The following is a 23,525-nucleotide window of genomic DNA, read 5'->3' as shown; positions in this document are numbered from 1 at the left end:
CCAGCTCAGTATTTCCATTCTTATTTTTGATCCCCCCCCTCCCCAGTCTGATTAGCATTACTCATGCATCTCCCACAGCTGGTGAAGAAAATGAAACTGAAAAGAGGCAGGGCATTTAAACAAACAAAAACCTGAAATTTGCTTTCAAATCAACCATGACATTTTCACAAGGAAGGTACATAAAATTTTGGAATGGCTTTCACAATCCCTGGATTTAAACATTATTGGAAATCTGTGGGGAGATCTCAGACATGCAGGGCATTGCAAAGAGTATTTCTAAGGTAGAAGAGTTTTGCAAGGAAAATATACAATGAAATCCCAAAGGTGCTTTTTCAGGAGGCAATTGGACTTCCTTGTTTTTCTTTGAAGACGTTTTGCTTCTCATCCAAGAAGCTTCTTCAGCTCTGACTGGATGGTGAGGAATGGAAGGATTTATACTCCTTGCAGACAGTTGGTCATTTGCATGCTTTATATATTTATAAAGAACAGCCCTTTAGTTATTTTTTTCCCCTTCTTCCATATTCTTTGCTCTTGTATTACATTGTGTGGACCCTAAATTATAATGAACTCAGCAGAAAGCATTGTTGAGGAAATTGAAATGTGTGGTTATGAAGAGCTTTTCCAAAAACATAGACAATACCAAAAGAGTCTGAATGGGTTCATGTTGGTAGCCACGGAATGGGAAGCATAAAATAACAGTACTTGTGTTTTGGAAATAAAAGCCTTTGGTTTCATTTGGAAACATAAATAGCAGGTGTTTAATGATTTTATACTGAGGTTTACCATCCTGTGAAGAGGTGTGATCAATTAATACTTACCTTTTCTGCCAATTGGTCCAATTTTACCTATCATTCCTTGTTCACCAATATCTCCAATTGTTCCTTTGTCTCCTGAATTGGAAATACAGTAAATAGGAGTTTGTTTCATTGAGTCGCAGAGTACAATTTAATTGTATTTTAAGATACTGCATGTTAATTCCAATGATTAATTATTCTCACTGTCAGAAAAGTTCTCCTTAGTTCTGGGTGGATTTTTCTTTAACCACCCTAGAACTAAACCAATTACTTCTTGTCTTGCCCTCTGGTGCTTTGGAGAAATAATCCCTTCTTCTCTGTGATAGCCCCTCTACTACTGGAAGACAGTTATCATATCTCCCTTAATCCTTCTCTTTGATAGGCTAGACCAGTGGTTCTCAACCTTTTTAATGCCGCGACCCCCAGCCGGTCGTAAGTCGAGGACTAAACCGGTTGTAAGTCGAGGACTAAACCGGTCGTAAGTCGAGGATTAAACCGGTCGTAAGTCGAGGACTACCCAACCGGTCGTAAGTCGAGGACTTTCCCTGCCCGGGAGCACCGCGCATGCGTGATTCCGCCCCCTGCACTGGCCGAGGCGTAGCTGGCAAGCGGCAGAGACGGAGCAGGCCGACCACCAGCTGGCCCAGCTCAAGGGAGGTAAGGCACCCGCCGGAAAAGGGGAAAAAATGGCGGACAGCCTTGCTTGGCGACCCCCATGAAATGGTCGATCGACCCCAAATGGGGTCGCGACCCATAGGTTGAGAACCGCTGGGCTAGACACACTTAGCTCCCTCAACTGTTTATCACATAGGACTAGGATAGCACCTTTTCCAAGTACCCAGGTTTTTTTTAAAAAAAAAATTGTCACATACTCTTTGCTACTCCACTTAAAAGGTATTGCATATGCTTATTTTTTTGTCCATTCCAACAGAATGAAGCCTCTTTTGAAGAGAGTTTGACTTTGATTTGTCTCCATTAATGTACCATGCTGAGCTGTCAGGTAGCAGATGGCTGTGTCTCCCTTTCTTTGCACTCTTATAAAAAACAACAACATGACATTTCCAAGCTTATCTGCATCACTCAAAACTCCCTGCTGAGATGCTTGTAGGAGTTATGTTCTGGTCTGAAAAAAAATATTCTTAAATGATGACTAAGAAAAAAAACCCTCATTAGATGTATATGCAACTCCCTCGGTGTTATTCTCATACACTGATGGAGTAAGATAAGCATGTCAGTGGAGCAATTAAGAACCTACAAAGAACTCAGCTGGATTAAACCCTAATATAGACCAGCACACAGTGACAACTAGATACACCTGGGAAGCTCACAAGTTTGAACTCAGATTGACAGTCCCCTTCCATTTTGTTTCCCAGCAACCAGTATTTGGGGCAAACTGTTGATGCTTCAGAGGGTAATAAATAGAGCAGTACAATACTTTGGCTTTGATTCCTCTGCATTCTGGGAAAAGATACAGCTACTTCCAAAAGTAGCAGTTAGGAGTTTTCTTTGCATTTTGGCATCCTCCTAAAATGCCATCTGCACAGCCGGTCTCAGGGGCCTCTGACTGACCTAATAACAGGAACATCTCTCCCCAATTGCTTCTATTCTAGTCAGGCGCAAAAGACCAGATCCACATGTGAAGGTCCAATTAAACTGATTTATTGCTAAACAGCTTATGCATAGAATCTTTCCAACTAACAGTGGGCACCTGCTTAGAGTTTGATGGAATGGAATTCAAGGGAGGTTACACTTAATCTGCTTGTGACTACGTAGGGATTGTAGGCTGATCCCACTTTTGACTCCACCCCAGCTTTTGCTACTCCTTCTGCTACATTCCATCCCATTTGGTCTGGCAAGAGGACCATGCTGTGGATGCCATCAGCTAAGGAGGGTCAGCTGGTGGGACCCAAGAGGAGGGCCTTTTCTACTATGGCAACTACCTTGTGGAACATAATTCTCCCTGAAATTAGGTTAGCCCCGATCTTGCTGGCCTTTCGCAAGGCCCTGAAAACTTGGGTTTTGCCCAGGCCTGAAGCCTTGGAAGAGTGATAAGATTCTATCTCTTAGCTTTGTTGATGGTTATTTTATGATGCTTGGCTGCTGTGGAGTTTTATTTTATATTATGTGTTTTATTTGTTTATATATATTTTATTACAAACCGCTAGAGTCATATTTGTGAGATAGATGGCTATATCAATCGATCAATCAACCCATTTCTGAAATATTGCTAAAACTGCAGAAACTAGTCCAAGAAGTCACCAACACTGACTCAAGGTCACACAATTAAAAGAAAAGTAATACTCTGAATAATTTTCTTTGTAAGCTTCCTTTTGAATAGTTCCTTTCCTCCTGTGATTAAGAAACAAGAGAAGCTTGTCAGAGTGTAAAAATAATTTATGGAATATGCTATACACTTAACCAGATTAGCTGAAAGCTTAATGGCTGCATTGTGATTATTAAAAAATAAACTTGGATAAACCTGATGTTTTTTAGGGCTTACTGCCTTGTCCCAATCCACCTCGTTTGGGTTCATTCAGAACCAGGTTATGCCTGTAGCCAGTGTATAACTCTGAAGTAGTAAGGGACCATTCCTATGTTTTCAACTGTAAAGAGAACACTATAAATTGTTTTACCTTTGGATCCTGTGGGTCCAACTTTTCCAGTTTTTCCCATTTCTCCTTGATCTCCCTTTTCGCCTTCATCTCCTTCAAACAGAAACATAAAGGAAGGAGAGATGTCATCAGTAACAAAAAAAAGTTTAGGAAAGGCTGATCTGATTTTATTTTTGAAGATATGACATCTGTTGGCTCAACTCCTATGTTTTGATATGCCTGGTCCTTCATAATACCCGAATTACAGAATAACAGAATTGAGAGGGACCTTGGAGGTCTTCTAGTCCAACCCACTGCTGAAGGAGGAAACCCTATACCATTTCAGACAAATGGTTGTCCAATCTTTTCTTAAAACCGACCAGGGAACCTGATACTTCCTTGGGAATTTGTATACAAGTAGAGAAAATATACTTGAAACAACATTACTTTGGGATACATAGTCAAGCACCCGTATCTTCATCACCACTCTCATATTTAGGATACTAAATCTATGTCAAATGTTGGGAGTCTGTCCTCGGCATTCTTTCAGAAAGCTGGGAGAAGTGGTCAAAACATCAATTTGCCAGAAGAGAAAATAGATAATGCTGTTTCATGTCCTTACTCAATGCCAAACTCAATCTATCTGTAGCCCAAATATATTTCTGTAAATACAAACATCGATTATACTAGAGTGGTAGTTTTCCAAGGCTGGTAACGTCCAAATTTGTAGACTCCAATTCCCAGAATTCTCCAGCCGGCATGGCCTTTGCTAAGAATTCTGGGAGTTGAGGTTCACATATCTGAAACTCGTTCAAGCTTGGAAATGCTGCCTTAGCGGCAGGCCAGCTGTCTTTAAAAGGAAACGCACACACTTTGAAGAATTTATCATTAAAATCAAGGGGAACAGGGAGTGTGTCCAGTGCTGGTATCCATGGGAACAAAAATGACTGGTATTTGTGTACATTCTTCCCCCACAGATTTGACTTTTAGCTATTTAACTCAGGTTGTTTTTGTTCCATAAAGTCAATGACTTGCAATGATTGAAAGAAACTTCAGATTTTAAAGAACTAAGTTGATGGCCATAGATTTAAAGTCTTGTGCTGAACATGAAATTTGCCTATCTTGTTGTAATTCCTGTTGTTGCTGTGATCTTCTCTGGGATAATAATAATAAACTAGGGAAGATGAGGCCTGTGATGGCCTTCTAAAATGAGGTAGGTAGGTAGGTTGGTAAGTGGGATGCATATATTGGAGGGCCGATCCAGAAGGATTTTTGTACCACAACAAAATCCTCCATACAGAACATTTTGGTACATAAACCCAGTTTATGGCTCAACAGGATGTATCGTCTGAGTGATTATAGCTTCTTTGGAAAACTAGGGTACCATTAAACCACACCCTAGCCTTTCTGCTCTGGGATCAATCATAGCACAAACCCCTTTGAACTAAGCTGGATGAAAGTCCATTTCCTTAAATATTCAGCTGTTAAATAAGATACATCATGAAAAAATGTACCAAGATTTGCACCTTGCTGCCCTCTTGTGGTGTTCTATGTTGTGATGTTTACAAAATTAAAAAAAAAACTGGTTATTTTTTTGACAGGCTTGGCAAATTATGGTATGGGAAAGTACATGGATACCACTATTATCCCTTTTACAATAGTACAAGTCAATTCTGATTTGATCAGTTTTATACTCCACTGAGTTCAACAGATCTATAGCTAAATGGCAATTTGTTTTGTTCTTGGTATAATGATGTCCTTTCTCCTTAAAGGTAACATGTAATCTGATATCAGTTACACCTAACACTGAAGGTAGGGTTGACAACTCCACCTTGAACTGATTTTGAATTGTAGATTTTATGGTTCAAGCACCTGGAATAATTTTTGGAGTTGAGAGTTTCTTTTTTCTCATAACATATACCTAACCATAATCCTATCCTCTATTAAGGAAGGCAATGTTATGCAAAATGCAGAAAAGGAGTAAGAAAGAGCAAGCCAAAAATCCAGATTTAATGACAGTCATTATACCTCTCCAGATCTTTTGTCCTTGCAAACCATCCTTGATTCATTATATTTATACACTGATTTAATACAAGGCCATTTTCCTTTAAATTTCAGAATAATAGAGTTGGAAGGGACCGTGGAGGTCTTCTAGTCCAACCCCATGCTCCGGGAAGAAACCCTATACCCATCTCAGACAAAGGGTTGTCCAATCTCTTCTTAAAAACTTCCAGTGTTGGAGCATTCACAACTTCTGGAGGCAAGTTGTTCCACTGATTAATTGTTCTGTCAGGAAATTTCTCCTTAGTTCTAGGTTGCTTCTCGCTTTGGTTAGTTTGCATCCGTTGCTTCTTGTCCTGCCTTCAGGCACCTTGGAGAATAGCTTGACTCCCTCTTCTTTGTGGCATTTCTCATCTCTCAACTTTCCTTCTTTTCCCCTTTCCCTCTTTTCCCTATTCACACTCCTTTAAATATACGGTAGTTTGTGGTTCAGTCTTCATTCATTCTCTTTGTGTAAGCAACCCACTTAAGTGTCCCCTTTGTATTCCGTCCACATTACTTCAGCACTCATTCGTTCTTAACCCTATCTTGGGTTGTTTGACCAAATTTAGAAGTAATTCATCCCTAATTCCAGTTCTCACTTCCTTGTAACAAAATAGGCAGAAGCCTGATCTTATTCACAATCATTTTATTGCATGTGTTTTGTACCTATATGTCTGTCTCATGCCTCTTAATGGGCCACACATTACCATTGCCTTTTACTAGCATTTGCACATCTTAGAATTTCTCCTTCTGTTTTCAATCAACAGGAAACATTCTACTATAGTATACAAATTCATCCATTTTAATTTTTGCCATTTTTGTATAATATTCATTCATCCACTTCATCTTTCCTGTAAAACACAGCTCCATTGGCCTTCGATACATCAATTTTCAGATCCATATTTACTGTTGCAGCACAAAGTCTAAAATATGCTGTTAAACATTTGGGTTCTTAATCTAAAACTAAAGTACCTGTGCATTTACATCATCAGGCAACACACCTCAGTGTCACCATGACTGTTCCATATATTATTACCCATATACTAATCAAATTTAGCATATCATTTGAATATAGCACCTAGTTTAACTCACAAATGGACCTTAGATAGTCCTTGACTTACAACCATAATTAGGCCCAAAATGTCTCTTGCTAATCAAGACAACTGTTAAGTGAGTTTTATACAGTTTTTTGATATTGCTTGCCACAGTTGTTAAGTGAATCACTGCAATTCAATCAGAATAGAGCTGGAAGGGACCTTGGAGATCTTCTAGTCCAACCCCTGCTCAAGCAGGAGACCCTATATCTTTTCAGCCAAATGGCTGTCCCATCTCTTTCAGTGTTGGAGCATTCACAACTTCTGAAGGCAAGATGTTCCACTGGTTGATTATTCTCACTGTTAGGAAGTTTCTCCTTAATTCCAGGTTGCTTCTCTCATTGATTAGTTTCCATACTTTGTTTTTATCCTGCCTTAAGTGAATCCACTTCATTAAGTTAGCTTCATTCATTAAGTGAATCCACTTCATTCAACGACCTTGCTTGTCAAAAAGTCGTGAAAGGTTATCACCTGACCCAGGGGAGATTGCAACCATCATAAATACATGCCAAATGCCAAGCATCCAAATTTCGATCACGTGACCATGGGGATGCTACAATGGTCGTAAGCGTGAAAATGGTCATAAGTCACTTTTTTCAGTGCCGTTGTAATTTCAAATGGTCACAGAACAAATGGTTAAAAGTCGAGCACTACCTAAAAATGCTAGTTTTGAGCAAAACCATTATAAAATATGGTCACACAGCCATGGGGCGCTGCAAATGGCTGTAAATGTAGCCTGGTTGATTAGTGCCTGACATGAAGTTACGTGTCTGTGTGTGTGTGTGTGGGGGCACCTGTCTGAACTTCAGAACAGGATTGTAAGCAATGCTTTTTTGGTAAGAAAAAAGGTGCCAGAACTCACATCTTTGTTATCTTTTATTTAAAAAATTATATATTCAGTCCTTAACATAAATTTACCTTTTGCACGTAGTCAATCACTGTATACACACCCACACACATCAGTTGTGTAATGAAACATAACGGTCGCCACCCACAGTAAGCACTCAGCGCGTGACCACACGACCAATCACAAGCCAAGCAGTGCCACAAGCCGAGCAGCGCCGTCACAACCAGTGTGGACAAAGTACGCATGTATTGGACTCGACACACAAGTAGCCCGCATGCACCATTTTAATGATTTTGCTGCCGACCTGCTACACTCAACAGGGCAATTCAAGTCCCTGTGGACCAAACATCAAATTTTCAAAAGTTACTTTTAAAACTTGGAAAATATGTCGAAAAAAGATGCCGGACCTCTGTTCCAGTGCATTCTATGACCAAAAAAAGCACTGGTTGTAAGTACCCATGGGGAGGCCTTGTCATAACTTTGAATGGTTGCTAAATGACTGGTTATAAACTGAGGACTACTTGTAATGTAAAGCCTTAGGATCATTCACTTCCTGCAAACTTACTTTTTCCTCTTGTTTTAATGGCAGCGATTACGCTCTCATCTGCTATATCCCTGGCAGATTTAACTTTCTCCTGTATTTCACGCTGTGGAGAGCTTTGTTGCTTAATTTCTGCAGGATAATTAGAGGCAGGACATCTTTGAGTATAACAAAAAAGCTGGCCCCACCGCGTAATGTGCTCAGGATGTTATGTGAATTGGTTCTGGCAGGAAAACAGAATAGCAGCAGGTCTCTCTCTCCAGGTTTGTCAAGAGCCAACCATTGGGAGTATTGGACAGCTGGAGTCTAACCACAATGGCCTGAAAGAACATTACTCTGGGTCACTGTTGAAAGTTTAAATGGCAGCTATGTTGCTCAGGGCAGTAAACTGGGTTTTGTTTGTTTTTGCAAAGCATGCCTCAGGACAAACATCATCCAACGGCCTGGACAATTGCCTAGGCTGCTGAGTGCTGACATAGGCCACAGACATGGACTGACAGAAAATTGAGTTTTTGGTTTTCTTTCAGTTTCTAGCCCTCATGGAAGACATGCTTGAAAGTGTATGGGCAAGGAAATCTTAACAATTAAAGAAGTTCTTGATTAGTGTAGTCTACTAGTCTGGGACAGAATCCCACACAACTCCTTGTTGCTTTTTGGTGCTAGAAAATAATGCAGCCCATTTTGCCCAATGTGAATTTATAGAAATATAAAGAATGCAAGTTACCTAATTTGCTCCTCTGTTGGCAGAATTAAAGTTATGTAACGAAAGAGCTCTGGCTTTTAGGATTTCTAATTTCTTTAAAGCATGGCCATGAGACGTCCTGGTGAAGAAGGGAGAGATTGGGAAGACAACAGGAAAGCAATTCTGCCAGGTTTGAGGATGTGGTGTTGAAGTCCTTCCATTTCTAGCAAGGGATTTGGAATGTGGCAGTATCATTTTTCAGAAGGGAATTTCTGCAACTATGGTTATTAGATGGGCAGTGAAAGCAGCAGTGACCACAAGAAACAGGCCTTGGAGGTGCCGACTTATGTCAAGGAGTTTATAATTGACATTTGTCAGAATAATGAAAGAGGAACCCTCCAAATACAACAAATACAACACACTGGTGTAGTGTACTCCCATTTCATCCCTTCCAAAATGCCTTCACTTATTTCACTCGAGACTCAATTCAAATCTCTTTGAAGTTTCTATTAAATTTCATTGGATGTTGCTATTCCTCATCCTCCCCCCCCCCCAACACACCAAAATATTCAGTTCATTTTTGATGTGGAGGCCCAATCGTGCAATTACATCAATAGATCTTCCCAATTGGATGTCCTTATATCCTTGGGCAGTTCAGCAAGGACATGGAAAATTACAGTCTGAATATTTGTTGAAGTCACATAACTCAGAGGTAGCTGTGTTGGGCTGTTGTAGAGCAAAGGCAAGGTCTGTTTGAGCATTATAGTCATGGAGAAAAGGAGTGTGGCACATGGTTTTATGGGAAAAGATGTTGCTTCCCATCAAATGAATTGGGAAATAGTTAAGATTCTATTCAAGACATAAAGAGCCAACTCTGATCAAAGGAAAGTCCTGGAAACAAATGCAATTTATGATTTGCCTCAAGTCCAGGTGACCAGGATTTGCTGATGTGTTACCAGGAGCTGAGCCAGATTTGATGGCCGGCAACCAAATGTGTTCCCCATAGCTATCTTGGCTGTGAAAATTGGACCTTGAAAAAGCAGGGAAGCAAGAAAATCGACTTGTTTGAGCTGTGGTGCTGGAGAAGGGTCCCATGTATTTCTTGGACAGCAAAGGTGACCAAGAAGCAAATACTGGAATGCATAACATCAGACATGCCACTAGAAGGCAGACTTCTGGGCTAGCCTAAGCTTCCATTATGTTCACCTTGCAAAAGAAACATGGAAGGAAAAAGCTTATATGTGTCCTTTTTGTTCTATTATGAGGGATTGTTTTTGATTTTGTTTTTAAAAATCTTCAGAAGAAAAACAAGGATCACTGCCTATTTTATATCGGAATGGAATACTCTAGTTCTGTGCAATGCAAATTAGATTTTAATATCACATGTACTTGAAATACTTCTTAAAAACAGTAACATTTTTTTCCAGGTTTGTGTGATAACCTGAACAATGCTGAGCTGATTGAATTTACAGTGGAGAAGTGATGGTGTCACATATGCACCTTCAATTTATTTTCATCAGTCTTAGAAGTTCTTATTCATAGCCACCAGGGGGCAGCCTCAAACCCTCCATTTGAGCCCTTATTACTGTACTGTTTTTATTATTAATCAGTAACCGCAGGGATATGATCCTGTAGTTACTAGGACTCCTAACTTTTACTTGAGAGAGAGATTTTACTTTTATTTTGCTATAAGTCAGCATGGATTGCGGAGATAATCAGATCATCCATGCCACCGGATTTTAGTTGTCAACTCTCACAGATAAAGTTTTTGGTTAAATACACTTTTACTAGAATTGATGAATTACGTGCTCTGTTTAAATGCCAATGCTGGAGTTTTAATCTGTTTATTTAGCTAGCTTGATGTTTTGCAGAAGAGCTTAGGGACAAATCCCCACTTCAAGCAGTTTATAATTATCTGAGTTTGCTCTGCTTGAAATCTTTGGGTACAAATTCCATCAATTACAATCAGATTGCAACAACAGGAGTGTATCTAATATTGCCACTGAGATCGCCCATTGATCAGAGAGATACTACAGGTAGTCCTCAAGTTACAACCATAATCTGAGCCTTGCAATTACGGTCATAAATTGTGACAGCCATAAAGCAGGTCACCATGTGACCAATCCCAATTTTAAAACTTTTTTTTGTGTGGTGGTTGTTAAGCAAATGTGAAGTTCATAAAGTGAAGCTGAAGTTGATAAGCAAATGCTGTGTTATTAAGCGAACCCATTGTTTGCTATAGGGTGGTTTTTGCGGTATATCAGCAATAAATGCACGTTTCCAGGAAAACTGTAATAAATTGCGGTCATAATATTATACATATCATGGATGCAAAGTTGGGCCTCACTCAGCCAGCTGAACACTTCAGTCTGTGGCAAGATGGGTGGCAGATAGATAGATAGACAGACGGACAGACACAGACAGACACTACCTCCAAGGTCCTTCCAGTTCTGTTATATTCATAGGCCTTATTGTTATTCCTATAGTAATCAAGACAATATTGTTTGCAACATAAAAGTTTCATAGTACAGGACCTCCCCAAATCCACCCATATAGCCATTAACTCAGAGCAAAATCTTTTCCAGAATTGTTAAATGTGAATTTATAATCAGAAATTCTAGGTAACATGCTAGGGTTAACAACTGTCCTTCCCTAAAATTAAAACATTTGCACACCTGTTTTCTTTGCCAAAAACTACACTCAGGAAATGCTAGAGGCCCATCAGGTGATGACTGCAGCCAGATCAATGAATATATTTGGGTTCTTAAATACAGTGGTTAATAGCAGATAATTATGTGACTAACGTTTGAAATGTTCATTAATTCATACCATAATTCCTCAGTTGAAAATTCCAATTTTCCTGTAACCAGCTTAGGCTGGTTCGTTTTGTGCCTGTAGATGTGTTGGACGGCTCCACAAATAACCCTTTTCATGGTTTTGCACTAAAAATAAGGTTGAAAGCTTACATGATAAGCGACTCAGCAACATTATCACCACAGGAAGCAGCTGAAAAGCTGGCAACCTTATTTTCCATTTCTTGTGGCATAAGAGCTTGCAGGAGGAGAGGAAGAGAAGGAGAGAGTAGAATCATAGAAAAGGCATTTGTGATTTTACCTCAGAAATCTTTCTAGTGCCTCACCTTTCGGTCCAGGTAAAATGGTATGCGTGGAACAGATCTCGGCTGTCTGTCGGTTGCCATCTTCTAAGCCAAATATTTGAACCAGGACAAGAAACAACAGGAAGAAAGTTTCATGTTTCCACCGTTGCCTCTCCATGTCTTCCACTGCTGAGCTCTAGAGGAAATGCTCTTTGTTGTTCCACTCTCAATAATTGCTAAAATAAGATTTCCCATATAACTCTGGAGAGCAAAATAAATTGAACATTCCCTTTGATTACAGCTTTAAAAAGGCACTGAAGAGGCCTATTAGGGTGTGCACTGATGTGGGCTTGAAAAGCGAAAAAGTCAAGAGTTGAGATCCAGCATTGTCCAGCAGATTTATGCAGCAGTGACAGTTGTTTATTAAACTTTATCTGTTGGCTGTGAAATGTTTAAGAGCTGCAAGAGTGATCTTGAATGCCTAAGTCTGCCTCTGTTTTGTCTCTGCCTGCTGTCAGGAGAACCAATTCCTTCTCTGTGTTTGCTGAGCAAGCATACTAAAAAAAAAGCTTGAATTCTAAATACAGGTAGTCCTCGACTTACAACAGTTCGTTTAGTGACCATTCAAAGTTACAACTTATGACCGTTTTTTCACAGTTACGACCTTTGCAGCATCCCCATGATCATGTGATCAAAATTCCAACGCTTGGTAACTGACTTGGGTTTGTGATGGGTGCCATGTCCAAGGGTCATGTGGTCACCTTTTGTGACCTTCTGACAAGCTAAGTCAATGGGGAAGCCAGATTCACTTAACAGCTGGGTTCAGTGGTGGGATTCAGCCAGTTCGCACCACTTCGGCAGAACCGGTAGCTAATTTTTTGTTTCCCAGGCCCAGAATGGACTTCCGGAAACGGCATCCACATAGAGAACTGGTTGTTCACATATTTTAATCCCACCATTGGCTGGGTTGCTAACTTATCAACTGCAGTGATTCACTTAACAACTGTGGCAAGAAAGGTTGTAAAATAGGGCAAAACTCACTTAACCCATGTCTCACATAACAACAGAAATTTTGGGCTCAATTGTGGTCATAAGTCGAGGACTACCTGTGCATTAATGACTAAGACAGTGATGGCGAACCTTTTAGAGACCGAGTGCCCAAACTGCAACCCAAAACCCACTTATGCATCGTCGGGTGCCGGGTGGGTGTGGCCCATTGGCTGGGCATATCATCGGGTGCCGGGTGGGTGTGGCCCATTGGCTGGGCATGGCTGCGGTGGTAACGGCAGACTGGGTGGGATTAAAAAGTTCAATCAATCAATTCCAACTTTGCAAGATCTTTTTTCCCCCACAAGAAGTTGAAATTGATTGATTGATTGAACCTTTTTTTTTTTGCACATGGCGGCGGAGGCCTAAAGTGAAAAGGTTGTATAAAACCCAGCTGAAGGCCTAGGACTGGGGCGAGGGTGCACGTGCCCACTGAGAGGGCTCTGCGTGCCACCTCTGGCACCCGTGCCAGAGGTTCGCCACCACTGGACTAAGATAATGAAATTTGTTTCCAAGTAAGCCTGCTTTATAACTCACTCTAAGACAGGGGTATTCAAACATGGCAACTTTAAGACTTGTGGACTTCAGCTGTCAGAATTCCTCAGCCAGCTCTGGCTGGCTGAGGAATTCTGGGAGTTGAAGTCCACAAGTCTTAAAGTTGCCAAGTTTGGAGACCCCTGCTCTACGACGTCTGCTATGGACAGCTTGTATTGGAAAGAAGATTATAGCAAGGAAATGATTGTGGAATGATACAGCTAGTCCTTGACTTACAATCATTCAGTTCAAAGTTACAACTGCACAAAAAAAGTGACTTATGAGTGGTCCTTGCACTTACAACTGTTGCGGCAACCCTAACAGTCATGTGATCAAAATTTTTCCACTTGGCAATCGGTATTATTGACGATTGCAACATCCTGGGGTTACACGATTGTCATTTGTGACAATTTCCCAGTTGGCTTCCATCAAGCAAAGTCAATGGGGAAAACCAGATTCATTTAATGACTGCAGGATTCACTTATCAATTGCAGTGAGTCACTTAACAATAGTGGCAAAAATGTCATAAAATCAGGCACAGCTCACTTAACAATTGTCTTGCTTAGCACTGGATATTCTGGTGCCAGTTGTGATTGTAAAGCTAAGACTGCCTACATGGGGGTACTAGAGATTCTCCCCCTAACCCAAATCCTGTTCTGCTGCTTCATGATGGAAGGGGATTTTCTGTCCAGGATGAGCACAAGCTGATAGGAATGTATACAAATAGTACATTCTCCCAACAGATTTGCCCAAGGACTGTCAACATTCAGTTTGAGAATCCAAATAAAACTCCAGATTAATTTTCTGAAATCTTAAGATTTATTGAATATACTGTGTGGTTATGTTGAAGCAAAACTAACTCTGAAGTTCCCATACCAGTTCATAGACTTAAACAATAGTTTTCCCAACCAAACCCCCAACGTCTTACGTAATCCATATCAACAAGTCCATTTTGTTATGAGAACCACCTGCTTCAAATCCACACCTGTTCTGGTGTCCTTGACAAGGCTTCAGGCTCCCACGGTCTGCAACTGAATTGAAGAAGCTTCATTTCTCCATCTACCCACTTGAAAATAACACCTACCACTCCTTTATGTAAAGGCAAGTTGAAACGCAGAGGCATATAGCTGCCAAAGTTTCACACTTTGGGCATCTTGACTGCCCACCTATATTAATATAGTCTTAATATTATATAATGGAGGCAAACAATCACTTTAATGACAACGGCAAATTCATCATTTAATATTGTGCAGGAGAAAGCAGTGGTAAATCACTCCTGTATTTTATAGAATTACACCCACCCACTCACCCACAACCACACCCACCCACCCACAGCCACATACACACCCACACACGCATACACATGGACATAAATTATAAAATGATTGATGATTCCAGGAGAAAATCTATCTGTGTGGCTGCTAAGAGTTGTCACCAACCTGATGACATATCATCAGTCAGGCATGAGGGGGAATATTAATTTAGCCTGCATCTTCCCTGCAACCATGTGTATTTCTGCCTTTTTTGAACCATCATAATAATCCAGAGCTTTATTATTTTGAAATTTGAAATTCACCAATTTTTACAGTGAAATTGACCACATAAAAATATAGTAGGGAAAGATAGGAAACATGCACTGTATCATAGCAAGCTGTTTGCCAAAAAGCAGGTTTGTCAAGGAAAAATTGCAGCCACAATACAACACACCACCGTGTGATGTATGTTGATGTCTGCATCAATATGCCCAGATGTTGGCACAAATGAGAAACTTAAACAAAATTGAAAAATGGAGAAAAATAAAAGATTAATTTGCCCTTTCTTAATATATGTCTGGTTGCATGTCACCTGCCCCTAAGATATACAGGATCTGAACTGCAGGGTAATGGTTTTTTAAATTGGTAATATTGGATTATTCCAGATAGCTGGGATTATTTTCAAATTGCAAGAAAAACCTGTAAACAAGAGGGTATTTCCAGTGTCAGTTGATGTGAATTCATGCCCCTCAAATCCAGAGGGAAAGTTAGTGAAGACTTAATAGAATAACAGAGCTGGGAGGGACCTTGGAGGTATTCTAATCCAACCCCCTGCTCAAGCAGGAGACCATCTACCATTCCAGATAAATCCAATCTCTTCTTAAAAGCCTCCAGTGATGGAGTGACTTAAAAGCCTTCAGTGACTTAAGCCATATTATCTGCAATATATCTGAGACGAAGGTCAGAGCCATTCTTCCATCAATTCTGACACAAGTGTCTTAGAGAGTTGCCATGTAGGCACATAATTCAAAGTGTTATCTATTAACTCAATTGCATAAAGTCTGTTATAAAAAACAGTTAACTAATTGTTCAATTTGAATCCTCGACTGTCTGTATATACTGTTAGCCTACATTTTAGGCGGAAATGTATACTTTAAATTCATTGGCTGCTGCCTAGTGGCGGTCCGTATAAATATAAGTCAAGCGGCTGCTAGAGCTGCTTCTGTGTGGATTGAATAAACTAGCTATTACTTTCACTCCTGTGTCTTCCATGCCTCGCCGTTCCCACTACACAACACAAAGTATGTCATAGTTTTTGCGCAGAGTATAATGAAAAAATGTAGAACAACCATGCAGCTCAACTCAAGGTCTACTCAGCACTGTATCAACAAACAGTAGGCGACAATGTGTTATTATCCGATTGCTAGAATATAAACTTGCATTCTCTACGTTAATGTAAATATGTCCCACTTGAATTTCCAAAATGTGTCTTCACTCTGTCAGAAGACAGGAAATGAGAGGAGAGCTGTTAACTTCTGGCTTAAAATAAATCTTAACTTTCATGACCCGATAAAACTCAGAAGGCAAGATCTACCCTGGGAAAATATTTCCTGCTTAATTTTTGTAAACATTCATGCAATTCCTTCTGGAGTGCATGTTGTCTTAAGAAAATGGAACATTGAGTTTCCTGTCATAGCTTCTTTTCAAATGGTTCGTTTAATCGGGGGAAGATTGGGAGCAGAGATTAGGATCTACTTTGGGTAGAGCGTGTCCAGATGAATTTATAGAGGCATAGAATGGTGGAGGTGGTGCTGGGAATAAATAATGAACAGCAACCATTATTATTATTATTATTATTATTATTATTATTATTATTATTATTATTATTATTATTATTATTATTATTATTATATCTATTTATCACTGGGGAAGCCAGCCAGTCAGCCTTCCCCAACTTGGAGTGGGAAATGTTTTTTTTTTTAAATGAGATATGGGATGAAGAGATTCTTTGTTGTTTTTTAAGACAAGGATTTGTTAATGGTTTAATTGCTTTTTATATACTTGTGACGGGCACAATGACTCAGTGGTTAAAAAGCTGAGCTTGTTGACTGGAAAGCTGACAGCCTGGGTTTAAGACCTGAGCCCTGCGTGATGGGGTGAGCACCCATTACTTGCCCCAGTTCCTGCCTACCTAGCAGTTGAAAAACATGAAAATGGGAGTAGATAAATAGGTACCACTTTGGTGGGAAGGTAACAGGGCAGTGGTGGTGAACCTGTGGCACGGGTGCCATAGGTGGCACTCGGAGCCCTCTCTGTGGGCACACGTGCCATTGCCCCAGCCTTGCCTCCCCCCACAACCCCCTCCTCACCAGCAGCCCTTGTGGAGGAGAGTTGCCCCCGAGCGTGGTCCACGTGCAGCAGCGCAGCCAAGGACATGGCAGCCAGACAGAGTAGACAAGACTCTGTCCTCACGTCCCATCATGCACAGTTGATGCTGCAGGGCGCGGGCAGAGGGTGTGGCCACCATGGCGCTGCTGTGCTGCCTGGGGGATCTGCGGTGGGCCATGGAGGCGGTGAGTGGACCTGCGGGCAGGCGGGGTGGGGGCGGAGCAGGGGCGGAGCAGGGGGTGGAGCAGGGGCGGGGCCAGTTTTTGGGCACTCGGTCTCTAAAAGGTTCACCATCACTGTAATAAGGTTTTGCCACACGCTCTGCGCTGTGGCATGATGTCAGGCTGGCCACATGTCCACGGAAATGTCCTTGAGTATGGCTGCCTTCCCTCGGCTAAGAAATGGAGATGAGTCGGACAGGACTGGACAGGGGAAACCTTTATATACTTACATCAAGAGAGGAGGAACTTCATTTTTTCTCTTCTTTTTTTATCTGCCCTAGTTACATATTTTTTTCTTTCTTGCACTTTATACTTTTTCTTTTTCTTCTTCATTTTTTGTAGTTCCTATTAGTTTATATTTGTATAATTATATCTATATAATTGTAATCTCTAATAAAATTATTATTAAAAAATAAATTTCCCTGGTCGCAGTCGCTTGTTCTGTTTGAATACTGTCTCTGTTAACTTTACCTTGCAAGATCATACAAACTTTTGTAAATAACAGGGGATATAAATGCATAAACACCCTTAGGGTTGACCCCAAAAGCTTAGATCATTGCCCAAAATTCCCAAATCAAGGTTTTCTGAATGAGAACCTAGTAGAATAGATGGAATATCTCAACTCTAATTTTGTTTGGATAAAGCATATATCAGGATTTGTTTTAGATCCTGGGTTAAGTCACGTTTTGGGACAAAAGTAGGTCCAGTAGAGGTTTTACACCATGAAATGGAAATGGAAATTCATATTAGATTTTATGGATTTAGCAATATAGGTAGTCCTCAACTCACAGCCATTCATTTAGTGATCCTTCAAAGTTGGTGTCATCTCTGACCCTGCTTGCGGGTCACTCTTAAAGGCTGGTCACATCATCCTAGGCAGCAGAGGAAGAGAAGGAGGGAGGCAGTATTACATTAACAGCAGGGAAAGACACATGATTGACATGCTGGCACACAGGAAAAAAGTTAAATGAGAACACGTCTGCAGGAGGGCAAAGGGGGGGTGTAAGTAAAAAACATACATTGTGATGTCAACATCAGAAACTCTGCTCCGTGTGTACTTGAATTGCAACATCACGTGCAAGTAAGCAAAAGGCAGAATTTCAGATGGATTTCACTGTGATGAAATCTTGGCTTGCTGCAGACGTCCAAGAGAGGGGAATGATCCAAGGATAATGACGCAGGCAACCAGTCCAAACAGAGTTTGTTCTCTCGTTCAAGTAGCCATTGCTGGCCCCGACTCTCTGCAACCATGAAGCAACATAGCTGAGTGATTCATAGGGTAATTCAAGCTTTAAGGGCAGGATATTTGGCCTGGAGGTACTTTCTGCTGAGCTGAAGACTGTACATGGTGGCATTGAATTGTGAGTAAGCAAGACAGCTGTACATTCCATAGGCACAAATATTTTCCTCATATCTGTGGTGCAATTCCCTAAACCCCTAACAGGGCTATACCATTATAACTTTGAGCTGAGCCACTGGCTCTCAACCTTTTCTTTAAATACCTTTAAATACCTTTTGTGGCCACGGACCTCCCAAGACTTAACAAGATTTAAATCATAATATTTCTTCAAGTCTTCGCGGACCCCCTGTGATGACATCATGCTCCCCCAAGGGTCTGCGGACCACAGGCTGGGAACCATTGAGTTACGCTATAAACATGCAGGGTGTTCTCTGTACCCAGGTCCTGTGAGATCTAGTGAAAAAGGCATGTTGTGGGTCCCATCCATGTAGGAGTGCCATCTGGCAGGGTCCAGGAGTCCCAAAGGTGCTTTTTCAGGAGGCAACTGGACTTTCTTATTTTTCTTTGAAGACGTTTTGCTTCTCATCCGAGAAGCTTCTTCAGCTCTGACTGGATGGTGGGGAATGGAAGGATTTATATTCCTTGCAGACAGCTGGTCATTTGCATTCTTTTAGGGAGTCCTTGAGGCCATTTGGAGGTTTACCTGTGTCCTCAGAGTCACCTGAGTAGTGCAAATGTGTGTGGAGCCTTCTTGGGTGCAGGATGTTTTCTGCCCTGTGTCCCTTCACTGTTGAAGACGTTCTTGTTCTGATCCTGCTGGCCTCTCCCAAGACATTGAAAACTTTATTTTGCCATCAAGCCTGGGTCCCTGATGCTATGGGTGGGCGTGTTTCTTGCTCTTGGTTGGTTAACTACATTTTTGGCTGCTATATTATTCTATGTTATTTTTGCTTTTTACAAATGTCTTGTTTTTTGTTTTTTTTACTATATTTTTATTCAGTTTTGAAACTTAGCCACTCAATGTCATGCAGTCCTCGATGGTCAATGATTCATTCAGTGACGATTCAAAATTATATAATGGCACAGAAAAAAGTGACTTATAACCTCACACTAATGGCTGTTGCAGCATCCTCATGATCATGTGATCAAAATTCCGGCATGTATTTATGATGGCTGCAAGGGGTCTGGGTCATCACCATTTGCAGCCTCTTGAAAAAACACCTTTGGGATAACCATGACCTGGATGATTGAGAATCTCCATGGACATCACTGAAAAAAAATATTTATTTATAGATGTATAGATTATTTATTTATTTATTTATTTATTTTCACACTTATTTACCAGTGACTGTTTTCCACACGTATGACCATTGCAGCATTTCCATGATCATGCGATCAAAATTCAGATGTGTGGCAACTGGCATGTATTTATTACAGTTGCAGTGTCATTGAGTCATGTGATCACTTTTTGAGACCTTCTGAGAAGCAAAATCAAAAGGGGAGTCAGATGTGACCATGTTACTAACTCAATAACTGTAGTGATTCACCTAACAACTGTGGCCAGGAAGGTCATAAAATGTCGTAAAATGGGACAGAATTCACTTAACAACTGTCTTGCCTAGCAACAGAAATTTTGGGCTCAACTGTGCTGGTCATAATTTGAAGACTACCTGTAGTCTGGAATAGTTGAGATCCCCAGTTTCTGTGAGGTAATAGTTTGTTTTTAATAAGAAAACGCTCTAAATCTTTGCTGCAAATATAAAATATCCAAACAATTTCTCTATAGTCTGCTGTGCATCTAACAAAAAGTGTGTCTCATTACTGAAGATATATGTGCAATGACACAATTGGTGTAACCTTTTGGGGTTTGGATCTTCTCCTCAGTTGTCACAAAACAATGCCCACATATGTCAGCCCAATATAAAACCTCCATGTTAGCATGGTAAACCAATTTCTACGGAGTGCTGATATTCACCCAACATGGACTTTGATTGTTACCTTACAGCAACAGTGACCAAGTGTGGCTTAACGGCACTCTGGTCTCCTGAATTCTCCATAAATAACCTCAGCAGAAGAATGTTTTCAACCCTCAAAAGAATTTCTTAAACATGTTTATGTGTTCCCCTCGAAGGAGTATTCACTGCAACCACAATGAGTAACAACCCACAGAGTCTGTGTGGGCAATGGGATACCTACCACAGCACAGCACAGCCCAGTACATGGCTTAGGGTCAATCTCAGGATCATTAATGCAGACTTAATTAGTAGTGACTAGTTCCTTTGGAACAGGTTGTTTTTATCCTCTGTGGTAACATTTCAAGGTGCTGAGGCAATGCATGGGGTCTTAGATTTGTATAGTCTGGAACAAGTTTTTAGCCTTCGTTTCACTTGACTATGAGCCAGCAATATGCAACAGCAGCCAAAAAAGCTAATGCAATCCTGGGTTGTATAAACAGAGGCATAGAATCAAGATCACGCAAAGTATTAGTACTTTTATAAAACCGTAGTGAGACTACACCTGGAATACTGCAACCAATTTTGGTCACCATATTACAAAAAAGATGATGAGACCTTGGAAAAAGTTCAGAGAAGAGCAACTAAGATGATCCAAGGCCTGGAGACTAAAACATATGAAGAATGGCTGCAAGACTTGGGTTTGGCTAGTCTAAAGAAAAGAAGAAATAGGGTAGCAGTACTCCAGTATTTGAGAGGCTGCCACAAAGAAGGGGGGGGGTCAAACTATTCTCCAAAGCACCAGAGGGCAGGACAAGAAACAATGGTTGGAAACTGATCAAAGAGAGAAGCAATCTGGAATTAAGGAGAAACTTCCTGACAGTGAGGACAATTAACCAGTGGAACAACTTGCCTCTAGAAATCGTGGGTGCTCCATCACTGGAGGTTTTTAAGAAGAGGCTAGACAGTTTCTTGTCTGATATGGTATATGTTCTCCTGCTTGAGTAGGGGGCTGGACTGGAAGACCTCCAAGGTCCCTTCCAGATTCTATTTTATTCTATTCTGTTCTTTTCTTTTCTGTTCTGTTCTGTTCTATTAATATTGTCCTTATCCAGAGGTTCCGAAGGAATCCATTCCATCTGGCATTGTACAGATTACAACCACAATTGAGCCCAAAATTTCTGTTGTTAAACAAGACAATTGTTAAGTGAATTTTGCTCTATTTTACGGCCTTTCTTGTCCCAGTTGCTAAATGAATCAGTGCAGTTGGTAAGTTGGTGACACAGTCGTTAGTGAATCTGACTTCCCCGTTGACTTTGTTTGCAATGTCAAAAAAGGTGGTCACATGACCCCTTTTTTGACATTGCAACTGTCATAAAAATGAACCAGTTGTTAAGTGTCCAAATTTTGATGACGAGACCAAAGGGATGCTGCAGCAGTCATAAGTGTGAAAAGCTATCATAAGTCATTTATTTCAGTACCGTTGTAACTTTGAAAAGTCACTAAATGAACTGTTTAAGTCAACGACTACCTGTATTATATTTTTGTCTTCCATCTTTTTTGGACTCTTAACTTCTTACTTTGAGATATATCAAGATGTCATTGTGTGACTGAGGAAAAAAAAGTAGCTATCCTGTGGTACAACAAAGGAGACTTACTTGTAAACTGCTTTGTGCTTGACAAATGAAAGGACACAAAACATTCATAATAGTAATCATGTGAGCAGCTAAACTCTAAACTGTTCCCATCAGGAAACACTGAAAATGTGATAATGTGGCTTCAGCCAGATTGTCATGGTTTATGGCTGCTGTATCTGGGCAATTAAAAGCCAGAATTTTTATTATATTCAGATAATCTACATTTTTGCAACTAGACATGATAGCCCTCACAGTGCTAATCCTACTTTTCTCAATATAACATATTCCAGATTTCTCCAAACAGTTCCCATCACCTCCCCCCCCCACATTTATCAGGGCTAGTAAGAATGATGGGAATCAACACTTCTACAATTTGGAGGACTCTGAACTGGAGAAGGTTGTAAGAAAGCTATAAAAATGGCCCAAACAAATATAAAATAGTTCCAGACTAGGCATCATCACTTGTTTCCTTAAAATCCTCAGTACTGACAGTAACAACACCAAGAATGAATCTGTGATCTAGACAGACACTGGACTGAGTCAGCTGTGTGAATCACTGAGCAAAGAAATCAATGTTGAGAGCACATGGCCCTTGAGGCGTGACCAGGGGTTGCATGCTTGTTGGGGTAAACTTTCGCTGCTGCTTCAAAACAAGCCATCAGGCAAAATGGTAACCACTGAGATGGCTACAGCTCAGCCAAATTATAGTGTTTTAATTGGAGCACAACATAAAACAGAGTGAGTCAACCTTCTGTAATTTTTTAGCAACTACCACGTGTTGCGGTATTTGCTCATGTCTATTTTCTAAACGGTGGAGTTCTTCAACAGGTTTAAAGATACAAACATTGAGTTCCTTGAGTGAAGCAAAGCTTTGGTTATTATTCATTGTAGTAAGATATGTACAACCCCCCCCCCAGCTACTATATGTGAAGAAAATACAAATATAATCTGAGCTCAAGATCTGTAACAAGCCAGGAATAATTTTTACTAGGGTTTTATTGAAGGGATAGGCAACTTTTTATGCATTTTTGGAGCATAATTAAGGATGCTAAGGGCTTGTTGGTTGTGTAGCAATATTATTGGAGGGGATGAGGGTGGGGTTTTTTCCTTTCAGGGAGCAGAGATTTTGAGGAGTGATTAATGTTTGTTTTGTTAAAAATATAAAAGGACAAGTTTCCAAAAATTAGTGATATGCCACTAAATTCCTTCGGCCCAATCTTGAGATAGAGAATTACAGAGATTGCAGTGAAATCTCCAGTTAGACTGGAGGGAGGGGTTAAGAGGGGTACCAGTTTAGAGTCTTTGCACTGCAGTATAAGATGCACAGGCCAGATCTCTCCCAGAATTCTTGAAGGCTTCTTTTGTCATTCCCAAGGAAATGCAGTCAGTCTGGTGAGATTAATGTCATGCGAGAGCAACCTGAACCATTCATGAAGAATCTCAATAAGACTTTTATTGCTAGTCCATTATCTTACAAGAATCTCACCAGACTGACTGTATTTCCTTGGGAATGGCAAGATAACCCTTCAAGGATTCTGGGAGAGGCCTGGTATAAGGACCTGCC

The 23,525-nt window shown here is 40.6% G+C and overlaps 1 protein-coding gene across 1 annotated transcript in view; it reads right to left on the bottom strand.

Moving 5' to 3' along the window:
• Positions 1 to 13,089, bottom strand: part of COLEC10 (collectin subfamily member 10) — a 27,079-nt gene extending 13,990 nt beyond the window's left edge. The window contains exons 1-4 of the mRNA XM_015817387.2: positions 13,072 to 13,089; positions 11,732 to 11,861; positions 3,428 to 3,499; positions 819 to 890 (exon numbers count right to left, since the gene is read on the bottom strand). Coding sequence (XP_015672873.2) covers positions 819 to 890; positions 3,428 to 3,499; positions 11,732 to 11,861; positions 13,072 to 13,089 — 292 coding nt within the window. The remainder of the gene's footprint in view (positions 1 to 818; positions 891 to 3,427; positions 3,500 to 11,731; positions 11,862 to 13,071) is intronic.
• Between the last annotated feature and the right edge of the window lie 10,436 nt (positions 13,090 to 23,525).

The sequence above is a fragment of the Protobothrops mucrosquamatus genome, unplaced genomic scaffold (genome assembly GCF_001527695.2).
Source record: "Protobothrops mucrosquamatus isolate PMUCROS unplaced genomic scaffold, P.Mucros_1.0 scaffold583, whole genome shotgun sequence".
NCBI lineage: Eukaryota > Metazoa > Chordata > Lepidosauria > Squamata > Viperidae > Protobothrops > Protobothrops mucrosquamatus.
Note: the sequence above shows the minus strand (reverse complement) of the source record. Positions and strands in the feature narration are given on the sequence as shown.